The 14,920-nt window shown below is 46.9% G+C and overlaps 2 protein-coding genes across 4 annotated transcripts in view; both read right to left on the reverse strand.

Annotated features, from left to right (window-relative positions):
• The window catches only part of BEND5 (BEN domain containing 5), a 70,176-nt gene extending 58,896 nt beyond the window's left edge, over positions 1 to 11,280 (reverse strand). The window contains exon 1 of one of the 2 annotated variants that reach the window (XM_053245328.1): positions 10,431 to 11,280. In XM_053245328.1, coding sequence (XP_053101303.1) covers positions 10,431 to 10,893 — 463 coding nt within the window. In that variant the 5' untranslated portion in view covers positions 10,894 to 11,280. The remainder of the gene's footprint in view (positions 1 to 10,430) is intronic. The other variant, XM_053245330.1, reaches the window with a different exon arrangement.
• The window catches only part of AGBL4 (AGBL carboxypeptidase 4), a 1,553,201-nt gene that overhangs the window by 631,398 nt on the left and 906,883 nt on the right, over positions 1 to 14,920 (reverse strand). The gene's annotated exons all lie outside the window — the stretch shown is intronic.

Consider the following 14,920-nt stretch of genomic DNA (forward strand, 5'->3'; position numbering starts at 1 on the left):
CAGATCCAGAACCACATTTTCTGCTGTCAGTCAGGCTCAGCAGCTGACACCGAAGCCACTGCTGATGCTTTAATGGAACAGTTAGGCTTCCACAGCATTGAACTGAATGAGTGCTCCCTGGTGCACACAGCTACCAACCCATTCAAGGTGGTGTGTTATCAATACAGAGATTATCTTCATAGACACATAAGGAACAAGATGTATTTTGTTCCCATGGATGGGATGATGATTCACTAGACCTGCTCCACTGGAGGCTGACCTCAGTGATGCGCTTTCAGTCTTAGAGTGTGCTTCTGGAGTGCATCACTCAGAAGTCTTAGTCCTCCGAAGCAATAGCGCAGCCATAAAAGGACTAGCAGAGCTGCATACAGGCTCTTAGTGTTCTTGATGAGTCTCCTTACACACACACACACCTCATTCTGCTTACCTGCTAACTGAGCAAAGAGGCACCTTTTTTAAGTGGCGTTCTCTTTACTTAGCAGAGGGAGAGCAACTGGTTCTATCTAACCCCAGCACACCATCCCTCCAGTGGCTGTTACTGGTGTTCATCTTATGTTTCTTTTTTAGCTTGTGAGCCCTTTGGGGAGAGGGAGCCATTTATTTATTTATATCTATGTAAACTGCTTTGGGAACTGTTGTTGAAAAGCAGTATATAAATATCCATAGGAAGAGTGGTCAGGATGCCAACCAGTAATAGCAAACAGATGGTCAAGGGTATAGGTCTGAAAGCACAAGCAAGCTATCCAAAAATCAGGTACTGATTTCTACATACTTGGGGGAACTCTCCAAATACACAGAAGTATATACATTTACAAATCAAAAGAGAGAAAATTAAAGATTCCAAAATGCCCCTGTGAGCTAAGGGATGCTCAGAGCAGGATTTTTCTTTCTTTAAAAAACTCCCTTTATGGCAGGGTTTTAACAACTATATATTCTAAAGAGCAGACTGTTTAAAGATGTTCCAAATGAAAGGAATGGAAAAAGAATCACCTCAAAATAAGTTTCGCCCTTCCCACTCTCCAAAATAATCCCCCCCACCCCATCATTAGTAGCCTGCCTCAAAACTGATCCGCCCCAGCACTACAGAGGACATCAGCGGAAGATCTCAAGAGGATGGGAAAGGAAAGGTGCCATTTCCCCTTTCTCCTATTGTGATAATCAGTTCTCTCTGCAAGGCCTGAACAAGGCTTCTTCCAGGCTGGCTGGAATCTACCACTCTCTTTAGGGGATACACTGCAAAATTCTGTTGCAGGTTTCACTTACCTCTGTATCTGTATCAAAATATTACTTTAAAAAATATGGCATTGCCATTATTACATGTCTATTATACTGTCTTGTTCATTAGAATTCAGTCTAGAGAAAATTAATTCCTTACCCAAATACAAAAATTGATTCTATTATTATAGAAGGATAAATGAATGGGATAAATTAAACTTAAACTGCAATGATTGAGAAAGAATGGAACACACATGTATTTGCAAAGCTTCCAAATGAGGGTACCCAAGGACCCACGAAAATCTGGAGCTGGCTCTGGATATATGTTGAGAATAAGGTTTAAATGCATTCATGCAGAGTTTAGAATATGATAAAGCAGTCAAATGATTGCTTCACTAGACATCCAACAGATAATCTAGCCATTGTACTACCACAGAGCTGCCAAAAGCAATGATATAGACAATGTTGATAGCACTGCTTCACTATGTACCTGTTGCACTCTCAAGAATACTTCACTATGTATTAAACTCTACACAGATCTACACAGCAGTCTCAGTGTATCAGTTGTGTCACATCAGTTGATCCAGACTTTGTAGACCACAGACATAGACTCCAACACAAACTGGGAGGCTGGTGGGTAGGGATACACAAAGACCAGTTCTAAGTAGTAGCTCAGTTAGCATATAGTTTATCAATCATTTTCTTTAAGGATAAAAAAGACAAGAAGATAAATGCAACTTAAGGCACACTTTCACAGAAAACTTCAGATGACACAAAACCAAACAAGGGAAAAATAGTCAATTTTGTTATATTAAGCCTCATGTTTTTAAACTCAGTTTGAATAACTGTATACATATTCAGTCTCAAAGAAGGAACGGACACAGTAAGGCTGTGCACATGAGCAGCCCAACCCAGGCAGGGCTGCTCAACCCTTGGTTCGGCTGCTCATGCGCAGCACTTGGATCAAGGGCGATCCTGGTGCTGCCTCCCCTGCAAGTCTGGGAATTTACCCCAGGCTTTAACCTGAGTTAAAGGGTGTGGGCGCATCTTTTATCCCACGTACAGAATCATATGTGGCACATAAAGAGTCAGGCACCCAGAGCATGTAACTCATGAGGGAATCCCTAAATGCACTGCACTGCTCATGCCATACATTTAGGGATTCCCTGAAGAAAAAGATGCAGCCAATTCTAGCTCTGTGGTAATCAAACCTGTATGCTTCATGATTCCATCCACACATTCAATTTTAGATATATTATTGAACAAAACTTAGTTTAAAAAATGTAATGTGCAAGGATGCCCTTAGAAAAAGATAGGAAATTCATGAATCACCTTGAATATCTACCAAGAAATCATAATCAGTTAGAAATCATCACACACACACACTCACTCACACCCTAAGCCAACATTAAACTATGTTATAAGGAGCTTCAACTATAAATTGCCCATGTCACATCAACTCAGATTAGGTAGTATTTAGGGATAATCTTTGCAATCTTTAATAAATAAATGAACAAATGTAGAATAATATTATGAGGTGCTGGGGTATAGCTGCACCTGTCTACTTCAAGAAACCCATACCTCATCTACCCAAAATTGTTAGCATTCTTAAAGGTAAAGTGTGCTGTCAAGTCGAGTTAGACTCCTGGCACCCACAGAGCCCTGTGGTTTTCTTTGGTAGAATACAGGAGGGGTTTACCACTGCCTCCTCCCATGCAGTGTGAGATGATGCCTTTCAGCATCTTCCTATATCGTTGCTGCCCGATATAGGTGTTTCCCATAGTCTGGGAAACATAGCAGCAGGGATTTGAACCGGCAACCTTCTGTTTGTTAGTCAGGCCTTTCCCCACTGTGCCACTTACACATTCTTACCCATGCGTAAAATTCCTGTTAACTGGTTGTCTGGCTCCCCTAAGAATAGCAAGGTCTTTCACAAACCAGGTACTCTTTATAGAGAATCAGGATTCTAATAACACAGGAGCTTCATACTAAGAATTCTTACTATTCTCAGTACTAATGCTGGTTGCATTTTTTGACATGCAATCACCTCTTCTTGTTATAAAGATAATACCGAAAATCCTCACACAAGATTTCAGCTAAACATTCACCTGTGCAAGAGTCATTCCAGCCAGACAGAAGATTTTGTAACTAGGGAAGATTTTGTAACCCAAAAAACTGCATGCAGCAGTCCTGAAATATTTTGACATGCAACCACCTCTTCTTGTTATAAATGCCATCATGGGGTTATATGTATTTGGGAGAATTAATTACAACTGCTATACTATCATAACTAAAATGGGGAGGAAGGGCGGGGGGTTTCTTTTGAAAGATGTAAGTATTGAATAAAAATCACAACTATAGGGTATACAACAGCTTGAATAGTGAAATCCTTACAGTGGGCCACCCTGTTTGACTAAGTCAATCAGGACTTAGTGACCAAGTATGTTGTATACCTATTATACTTTGAGGCTGTTCTCATGAGCAACCAAGACTGGGTTAAGGCAGTCAATCCCGGTCTTGGCTGCCTGTCAGAACTGCTGGGAGGCACGCAGCTCTCGGCGGCAAACCTGTCTAGAGAGCCCACCTTTTAAACAAGGTTAAGGGAGCAAGTGAATCCCCACAATGCACCGTGCACTCACACAGTCATTGTGGGATCTCTGGGCCCTGGGATCTCCAGGGGCAGTTTGCAATCCCAACAGAAGAACTTGGTAATCGGGGGGGGGGGTGGGTTAAAAGCAGCCTCCCCCCCACACCCTCTGTGCCCGCTCTCAGTGATCGTGAGAATCGTTCATCTGTGTAGCAACAGCTAACTTGAACAAACAACAGCTTCACTTGCTGTTTGATAACAGGTATGATACTGACCTCATGTTTATCACACATTTGGGGAATGTTTATGTTACTGACTATATAAATAATACTGTAAACTGAAGTATTTTTTCTCCCTCAAGCACCTTCCACAAATACTGCAGCTTTTAGGCATTTAGAGTACTGACGGTGGGGAATTCTGGATTATGCACAATACTGTACTTACTAAGTCATAGGATACTTGTTGATTCTCAGCCATTTCGAACAGCTGAGTCCCAAGGAATCATAATCTACCCCCACCCCACCTGAAATCATCAGCATGTCTCATAGAAGGCAGTCCCACAAGGTGAAGGACATCTCTGCTTTTGAGTAATCTTTCAGCCTGGGTTATCAGCATGTCAAAAAATGTACTACACTGTAGTTGAGAATTGATTCTTGGATGACTTGTGTCATTGTAGGTGGGCAACGTTCTCAGCAAGGTGTACTCTTTTCAAATAACCTTTTTGGAATTTTTATGCATGGCAAGTGGTTCTCCGCTATATTGAGGATGGAGATAATGTGTTTTTACTATTTCTAGGTTTCAAAATTAGAGTGTAGTAATTTTGGCTATAACCTATTAAAAGTCATTCCTCTGCCCTCCTTCTTGGTACTTTCCATTTTACATGCTGCAACAGGGGTAAAATGTTTCCGCTCATACTGAAAACAATCCCCAGCATCTCAAACTCCTACAATGGGGGAAAACAAGCATTTTTCTGCAACGGACTTGCAATGTTGTAGAACTATAATACAAAAGTAAAATCTGAAATAAGACATCGGAAATGTTAACGGTATCTTGCTGGCAGCGCAGGGACTATGGTGTCACAACACAGGAAGTACAGAAGCACACTTAGTTGATCCGTAGTGACACTGTTGTAGAGTTTAATCTGGAAAGCGCTCTTCTGAATGCCTTTCTGCCCTCTATGAAAGCACTCTTCACAATTCTGTATGTGGCTGCTTGGGCAGTGGGCAGGAGGAAGCTTGTGATTTCATCTTCTGAGCAAGAGCTCCCTCCGTGCATGAGAGCAGGATGCTCTGGAACACACTTTATTTTGTGTGCTGAAGGAAGAATATATTGAAATACCAGCTCAAACCTTTTGGAATATGAGCCTAAAACTTGTACTGGTTTCAGTGGCACAGTTAATCTTCCTGCCTTATCTATGTGCAGGAACTTAGGTTCTCTTAGGATCAAGCACTACTCCCTTACCCCATATGTGAGGAAGGCATGCAATTTTATTCTGCAAATGGATGTGCTATATGCTGAAAGCTGCACTTTTATTGTTTGCTGCTATTACTAAAATAGCCACCATTAGTCTAGCCTTGCTAAGTCAGATCAACGGCACATCTAATCCAGTATCCAATAGCAGTGATCCATATTCTTTTATTCATTCATTTATCCAGGGTACTCATAGTGGTGTAGAAGGTTCTTCACTTCCTCATTTTATCCTTGAAACAACCCTATTAGGTAAGGTAAGGTAAGCTAAGACATAGGGACTGGCTCAAGGTCACCCAAAGAGTTTTATAAATATGGGGGAATTTGAACCTGTGTCTCCCTAGTTCAAGCCTACTTCACTGCACCATACCTCCATAATCTCATTAACAAAGATGATACCCATTTTTGGACCCAAAGGTAATACCCATTATTTGCTTTTATCTCCAGCATTCAGAATGCAGACATATTAAGTGGTAGTTACTAAGCTAGTAATTATCACAGTGACTAGGGTCTGGTAACTTAAGTCTAAAAGCATCTATACTGCCCTGGATTATTGGGGTGGGTGGTTGTGACTGTGATCCTTTTATTTCCCTTATTAGACTAGAAATATATAGCCCACTATTCACCTTCTCCCTTATGCAATATTTATTGAATCCTTGCAGACTTAAGCACTGGATATTATATATGAAAAGCACTCCAATTTATGAACCACGGGATGCAGAATGTAGCACTGTTAAAAGCAAAAGAACAAGTGGAACTGGTGCAAAAGAGAATACATGTGGATGAGGTCAAGAAAGGACAAGTGGAGATCTGTTCATTGACATTTTGGGCAATACAAGGCCAATAGGCTTGCCAAGTTTCCCATATACTTCTGTAATTCCTCTATGGCATAGCATAACATAGCATACCATGGCATACCATGATGGCTTGTGGGGGCTGATAAATGTTTATAAGGTTAAGCGTGGTTAGGAGAACATGGAAGCAACTTTTTCTCCCTATCACATAATACCAAGAGTCACTCAGTAAAAGTGCCTGGTAGCAGACTTAGGACAGATAAGAGAACTACTTCTTGACAAAATTCAAAATTAACTTTCACCAGTCACAGTTGATTAACCAGCTGCAATCCCTTCTGCATGAAAATAGCCTGGTCATGGTTATCTATGTTCCAGTAAACTCCATTTAGTCTACTGTAATAATCTGTATATGAGGCTGCCTTTGAAGACTACTCAGGAAATGTGGTTAGTTCAGAATACAGCTGCGAAACAGTAACTGGGACACAATTCCAGTGTTCCCTCTAGCAGGGATTCCCAGATGTTGTTGACTAGAACTTCCATAATCCCCAAACAAAGGCTACTGCAGCTGGGGATGCTGGGAGTTGTTATCAACAACATCTGGGAATCCCTGTTAGAGGGAACACTGCACATCTCACTAGTGCTGTTTAACTTCACTGGCTCCTGGTTAATTTACAAGTACCAGTACTTGTCTAAAAAGCTCCCCCAATTTGGAACCTAGGTACCTGGAAGTTCATATACTCCACTGTCAATATAATGACATCTTCAAATACCTTCTTCTGGATGCTCCCACTGTCTGAGATACAGCAGGTGTTGACTTGGTATAAGACTGTCTTGGTGGTTGTGCCCCATCTCTATTGATTTAATTAGTATATTTGTATACCGCCCACTACTAAAGCCTCTAGGTGGTTTAAAACATTAAAACAAAACAAAACAAAAATATAGAAATTTAAATTATAATAGCTAAAAAAACCTCTAGAATGCTCTAGAGATTTTTTATTTATTTTTTTAAGAATGCTCTACCCACGAGGCTTGCCTGGCATCTATGCTGCAGTCTTTTCAATACTGGACAAAGACAGTTTTATTTTCCCAGTATTAGAGCTTTTTAGCAACTTTTGATACTGTTTCCAGAGACTTGTTCTGTTATTTTGCCATTGCATGCATTTGTTTTGTAAATTAATGCTTTATTATTTTCTTAATTTGCAAGCCATCCTGGAAACGTGTGTGAAAGAGCACAGTATAAATGTTCTAAATAAATACATGGAATGTCTCAAGTGATAGCATTCCATCATTTCTAAATCACTGTCTTAGACAGCTTTAACGTGGAGTGTGAGTTATACAGATTCACAGAGGAAAGATCTATCAACAACTATTAGCCATGATGACTAAATGAAACTTCTATGTTATGATGCAGTACACCTCTCAATAACAGTTGCAGCGGGCAAGACAGGTCTTTTGACTCCATGACTGTGAGTTACAGGGAGCCACTATCCCCCTGTAGCCACTAAACTGATCTCTGGTTTGATCTAACAGGGCTATTCTTAAGTCCATATAGCTGTCCTATTCTGTAGCAGCTGCATCCTCCACTCTGTGTCCATTACCTGTTATCATCCTGTTATTCCCATAACCACTGCCCAAGAAGCCCAATGCCCTTCCAATCCATTCATTATGGACGGGCCTGTCCTTTGGGCAGGGTGACTGTGGCGGTCACTCCCAGCCCTGTACTTCTCCAGGCCCTACATGCACACTCTTCCATCCGCCAAACAGCCTAGCACCAGCAGTGCACCTGGCAGTGCACCTGGCTTGGAGGAGGCAGGCAGTGCAGGTTGCATGCACACTCTCTCCTCCCCCCGCCAAGCACTTTCTTCCTTGACCCTGTCCCCCGAGTGGCTGCCACTTGGAGGAAGAATGTGCAACTGGAAGAAGGTGCTGAAAGTTCCTCCTCTAAGTTCACCTCTGAGTGGCCCACACTCGTCCTCAGAACAGTAGCCACATTGTCATTGCTGGGTGTTGGGCTGCGGAGGTTGGTTGGGGCAGACAGAAGAGTATACATGCAGGGCCCAATGGACCCTATCCCCTGAGCGGCTGATGCTCCCCGACACCCATCTAGCACCCACCTTTCTGTCCACTGGCTACTTTGGCCAGGAGGATATCTGGGTGGGTGACAGGGTGCTGAGGGAATGCCTGGGAGGTGGGCGCCCAGGCAGGCAAGGGAGAGTGCCTAGGCAGCATTCAGCTGGGCCTCCCCAGACCCTTGGGTGGAGACCTCTCCCCACAACCATCTGCAACTGCATGCACACTCTCCCTCAAAACCACCTCCTCATGAGGCCCTGAACATGCTGATTAACCATCACCCCCAGGCCCCCACTTAGAGGTAGGCCTGTGATGGTATTCAGCTCCTGTACTCTGAAGACATTTCCAGTATTTTCAGAGCCAGCCCACCCATTAAAGTGAGTTAAGCGCTCATTTGCGGTGCAAGGCTTGCAGCGGTGGTGACAGCACAAGGGATCCAGGGTCGCTGCCCTCCATTTCTCCTCCTTCGCCCAGCTTGCCTGTCCTCCCTCCCTCCTGGCCACAGCAGGCAGTGGGCAGGAGGGTAGAGATGTGCAAAGAACCAATTTTGCCGGTTTGGCTCAAACCCAAACTGGATTCGCTAGCCTGAAAAGCAGGGGAGGGGATCCTTTACACCTTTAATTTCCCACTGGTGGGTTTAGCTGCAGTGGCTGCAACACTGGAGGCAGTGACGGGGACTCCTCCAACCACTCCCCAGCCGCCAAAACAACAGGCGGGGCCTGATACCTCTGTGCATGCCGCAGCTGGCCCTGCCTGTCATTTGGCAGGGGGTTGGAGGAATTGCCGCCGCTGCCAATGGGAGACTAAAGGTAAAGGATTCCCCTTTTTCAACCCCCCCCCCACTTAGGCTACAGAATCCCCTTTAATTGTAGAGGGGAATCCTAGTCAGATTCCCCCTTACAATGTACCCCCCCCCCCGCCCAAGTTGGCCGGCTTGGACCAGGCCAGCTTGATGAGAACCAGATCGCACATCCCTACAAGAGGGCGAGTGCCTACATCCCTACAACCCAGAGGAGAGCACATGCCTGCCCTCGGCACCCCCTCTACCCACCTCTTTGCAGAAGCAGCGAGGGCAAGAAGGTTGGCAATAGGGAGCATCCACCTGCTCGCCACCCATCCTCCTCACCGAGGAGGATGAGCATGCAGGTGGGCAAGTGTTCCCCATCGCCCAACTGCCCTCCTCACCGCTGTCTCCACTCCTTCCTCCACTTCTGCCACAAAGTGGTGGGGAGTGGCAGCAGTGAGGAAGGCAAGCGTGTGCTCCCCGTCACCTGCCTGGCAGTACCATCCTGCCCACTGCCTTCTGTGGCCAGGAGGATGCCCAGGCAGGCGACGGTGGTGTGGGCCATTCAGAGGGGCTTTGCCTGGGGCACCCCTGGCCCAGGGGAAGGAGGCTCCTACCCAACCATGTACCACTGCACGCGCATTCTCCCTGTTTCCCAAGCGGCTGCCGCATGGAGGAAGCATGGGAGGCACTTTGGGCACTCTCTTCCCCCACCATCATCACCACCTGGGCTAGGGCCACATGGGCACTCTCCCTCACAACCACCTCCCCAAGAGGCCCCACACATGCTGTTTCACCCCAGCCCCACACTGCCCGCCCCCCGCCAGGGATAGCCCTGAGTTGTGAGAACAGTGCTTGCTTGCTTGCTTGCTTGCTACTCCATGCTGCTTCCCCAGACCCCACAGGTTCTTTCACATTGCCCATCCCGCCTGGCTACCATGGCTGGTTCAGCATTCTGCCTCTCCAAAGGAACCCAGGGGACTCCATCCACCCTTCCAACTTTTTCTCCTTAACCACCTTATCAAACCCATTTCCTTTCAGCACATCTGAAGGGGATGCACATCCCTCTCACCACTCTGAAGAACACAACACCACAGAATAAAAATGTCACTCTTAATTCTGTTCAGAACAATGAGCATCCCTGTGTGCCTCTGAGAGAAGCCCCTGCCTAGGCGCCTGAAGCGCCAGCCCCTCCTGCTTCCCTTGGGAGACACAGGAGATCCCTCCCTCAGCTCAGCAGCAGCAGCCGCCAGCCACCCCCGCACTCAACCACGGCCAGGCCCTGCCATACCGCCACAAGTGGTGGGGCTGCTGCTGCTGCTGGGCCTCTTCCCACCACCCCCATTTCCCAGGGTGGGGAGGAAGCTCTCCTGGGTCTCCTTCTTCCTCCGTCCCCTCCCTCGCCCGAGAAGGAGCAGGGAGCTTTTAACTGGTCTGGCCTCCAGGCTTTCTCCAAACCGCCCGTCCAGCGCGCCACCCCCCCCCCCCCCCACGTCGCCCGTCGGTGTCTCACCTGCCAACGCCAGGATCTGGGCCTTGTGCAGCAGCGGCTGCTCCCCCCACGCTCCAGGGCTCTCGTCGCCGTCCTCCGGGTCGTGGGCCGGGCTGCGGTAGACTGTGTAGACCTTCTGGTTGTCGAAGTCGAGCCGGGATTTGGGGCTGAAATCCTGCACGCACGACACGGGCAGTGCATAGCACACGTTGTCCTCCAAGAACCGCACGAAGGCGTACATTATGGAGCAGGGCAGCGAGGTGGGGGGAAGGGAGGCCGCCTGGCTGGCGGGATGAGGGAGGGGGCCGGCGCGGCTCCTCTCCCTCAGCCCCAGCGCCTCTGTTATTGTTCCTGAAAATCCGGCTCGGCGCTCGGCTGGTTGGGCTGGACAAGACAGGCTTCTCTTTAGCAAAGCAGCCGCGACTTGGGCTACAGGCAAACAGTATGAGTTGAGCGCCGAGCGAAGCGAGCCACAGCCTGGCATGCGTCTCCTAGATGAGGGAGAGAACTGCCTGAACAATGCGCGCAGGGAGAGTCAGGGCTGTCCCTAGGCGGGTGCGGATCAGCATTTGTGGGGCCTCCTTAACTAATAAGAGTTCAATAAGACATTTCCTAATAAACGTTGTTGCTAGGTTGTATAGGTTGTAGCCTGAATCCTGTCTGCATCTATATGTGTAGACGTTTCAGGCAGCCACAATGTGCCCAGACAGTTGTGTGAAATGGTCTTTTCAATGCACACGGCAGTATCACGATGAGATCTGAGTTTGGAGCAGGACTCTGGAACCTGACTCAAATGCTAGACTTAGGCTGCATATTTACTTGAGAGTAATTTCCATTATTCTTAGTGGAACTTCTAAGGAAACATACATAGGATGACCGTTAGTCCTGAAAAGTGTGAAGTGATCAATCAAAGTGAAAGGGCACCTGGGCATGTGTAGAATAAAATGCACTTCCTGCCCATTAAGCAGATGGCTATGCAGAATTAGGGGGTGAGGGGCTTCTTCCCAAGAAGGGATGAGCCGTGAGCGCTGGCTTACTTATTTTAGGAGATTACATGGAAAGTGACATAGAAAAAGGTGAACATTGTGGTTTCATAGGGCTCCCTGTGAGGGGAAAAAGAGGTAAGTAAAGACTGAATAATTAGGGAAGAGACTCATGAAACTGCTCAGCGAGAAAATTACCTGCCCATTAGAGAAGCGGCGAGAAGCAATCATGTTAATTTTAACCTATCACCAACGGTAAAAAGAAAAAGAGAGCTGTGTGCGAGAGCAGCACCTTCCTGCTGCAGCTCGCCAGGCGCCCACCTCACGGGCTCCTCTTCGCTCCTTGGTTGCTGCTGTTGCTAAAGCAGATATGGGGGTGAAAGGAGAAGGCAAGGTGTTTTGTTTGAGTTCTCCCCCTCGTCCGCCCTTTCACTCAGAAAGGGAAGAGCTGGTGTGTGGATTAAACTACTAACACTACACCCACTCAATCATGTTCCCCTTAAGGACCGGAGTGGGAGGGAGAGCATCAGCAGGAGGCAGCTGAAGAGCTGTCTTAAGAGAAGCAGTTTCTATGCGCAGGCGCCTGCAGACTGCACCACGTGCCTCCTCTCCACGTGGCTTCAGCAGCCGCTCACTGGGCTCCGGCTTCGAGAAAAGCCACGGATGGGGGGCTGGGTCTGACGCCAGCAGTTGAGGAGAGAGAGCAGGCTGTTCAGCCACTGAGAGCAGGCCCTGTCCGAGCGCGGGGCTGGGGGTCATTGCCCTGGTTGGCGCTGCAAGAGACTAGGGAGGGGGGCGTTTGAAGGGGTGGGTGTGGATCTCTAAGCTTAAGGATGCCCTTTAAAGTCCCATCCTCCTCCTTATCCACACCAGAGAGCAGTATCCTTCCCACCCACTCCTTTCCTAGAGAACAGCTGCCTCCTGGACGTTTTTTGCATGGGGCTTAAAAGCCCTTTAACTCGCATCTCCAGAATTCACATATCTGGCAGATTTACCCATTTAACTCGCATCTCCTCTGGATTGGAATTGAGGGGGTGCATTCACATATCAGCCAGATTTACTCTGAAGTCCCTGTGAGTTATTGGGGAACAGTTCATACACAATTCACGGTAGAGTGTAGCCCAATTTGTATCTGGGTTTTTTAAAAAAATCCACAATTTCTGTCGGTTTTTTGGGACAACTTCGAGTTCGCAGTAAAGCTTCCCAGTAAACTCACAGTAAAGCCTGCTGTGTGTAAAAGTCCCAGGAGATACCTTGCGTTCTCTGAGCAAACTTGTTGGGTCCAATTCTGTCCTGAGCCATCCAGAGATAGGGTGGCCATTTGAGTCAAGTCAGTGGCACAGCTCCTGGATGCAGCAGCCTCCACCTGTTCTTGCTCACATACCTGTGCTCTTTGTGGGTGGCAGAGATTGGATGAAGTGCATTCATTGCTTGTCGCTGTGCTACTTGGCAAGAGAAGGAGGCTGCGCCTTGCAAGAGCTAACACCCCTCCCCACTTTTGGCCACTTCTCTCTCTGCATGGTGCAGTGGAGAGAATTGGGCACCCAGTGAAGAGAGAATAAGTGAGGGGGCTGCTGCTTGGAGCTCCCACCACCACCCAGAGAGAGAAAATAGTGAGGCGGTAGAGCTCTTCTTACCTTTCTCGTCCCACCCTTTCTCTGGGTGGGGATGATGGCAGGAAGGCTCCTTGCAGGCTCCCCACTATCAGAGAGAGTGAGAGGAGGGGAAGAGGCAGCTGCTACTCATAGGACCAGCTGCCACCTGTGTACTGGCTCTCTGTGGGCTGGGCCCAGCAAGGCTACCAAGAGAGCAAGCGAGAGGAGGCAGCAGTTGTTCCATACACACTCCCTGCTGTCATCACTCAGTCAACTGGCAGAGGCAATGGCTGTTCCTGCAAAGAACTCTGGGCAACCCAACCAGGCCCATTCCTCCCCAACATGCTGCCCAGTTGACTCAACACATGTCTCAGTGGCACAGTACTGGGGAGACCGCAAGGAAAAGCTACGTCACTTGCCATGGCCCAGTCTATCGTTGCAAATGAGAAGGGAAGGTTGCTCCTGCACAGAGCAGGTCCTTCTTCCTCCAGCACTGTTAGAAAGGGCTCACTCAAGCAAGCAACACTTGCACTATACCACCCACCCTTTGAGTCTGGGTGGAAGGAGGACGAGAAAAGAAGAAAGTGTTTCTGGTTCCATGCACACCTGGGAGGCGAGGCAGTTGCTTTGAGACCTGGGGAAGGAGCCCTTACCTCCCCTGCTGTGCTTCCCCCCTTCTGGCCCTGCTTCAAGAACCACTGGCACAGGATGGCTGTATAGGCTCTTGCCCTCCCAGTCAGCATAAAACCGGAAGTGGGCACGCAGAGGGGAGGTAAGGGCACCCTCCCGTGTTCGAACTGGTTCGAATGTGGGATTTACAATCCAGTTTGGCATTCTAGGAATAGAATGTTGAACCAGTTCGTGCACATCTCTAATTCTGGTGTCACCTGTGGGGATGGCATAATACAAATGATGAGAGTCCACCCACCCTATGGTGGTCAGAGATTGATGCCGAGTGATCAGTGTTCTTTCTGAGGTACTGAGAGCTTGCCAACTGTCCAACAGAGCCAGTCTGTAACACTGACCCTGGTGTTTTCTTCATTCTGCACCTCTCCATAGTACAAAACAGCAAAATCACCTGCATAGAATATACAGGCATCTTCTACTTCCGAAAAAGAACAGATTGCTCTGTTGATCAGACCTCTTACCAGTGCATAGCCCATCATTGTAATCAGGTTACCACTTTTTTTCCCCGGTCAACATTTTAAAAAAAGGAATCTCTAACAAGGGCATAACAACTTCTCTGTCTTTATAAGCTGCAGAAATGCAACGTGCCACATTACAAATATAACGAATATTTATATACCGCTTTTCAACAAGAAGTTCCCAAAGCAGTTTACATAAATATAAATAGATAAATAAAATTGCTCTCTATCCTCAAAGGGCCCACCATCTAAAAAAGAAAAACAAGATAGACACCAGCAACAGCCACTGGAGGGATTCTGTGCTTGGGATGGATGGGGTCAGTTGCTCTCCCTCTGTTAAATAAAGAGAATCACCACACTAAGCCCATTCTAGGAAACCTACTGTACCAATTACATTGTTATATCTGTTAAATTTCTGTCAGTAATGCAGATTTTAAAAGCACACACAACCCTGACTCCCAGGAAAGTTGCTTTACGCAACAGTACAGAACATATACCGTATTTACCCAAATCAAAGACAATGAACTTAAAATGTCCCCCTTTAAAAGTAGAGGTTAAATACAGGTTATGCCCAGGAAAGTTGCTTTATGCAACAGTACAGAACATATACCGTATTTACCCAAATCAAAGACAATGAATTTAAATAAAATGTCCCCCTTTAAAAGTAGAGGTTAAAGACAGGTTACGCCTGCATTTAGTCAAAAGGAAAAGGACTCAATTTAAGACAAGTTCTTGATTTCTAATATTAAAAAATTGGGATATCTAGTCTTGGATTCAGGTAAACACAG

Source organism: Hemicordylus capensis, chromosome 4 (genome assembly GCF_027244095.1).
Source record: "Hemicordylus capensis ecotype Gifberg chromosome 4, rHemCap1.1.pri, whole genome shotgun sequence".
Lineage (NCBI taxonomy): Eukaryota > Metazoa > Chordata > Lepidosauria > Squamata > Cordylidae > Hemicordylus > Hemicordylus capensis.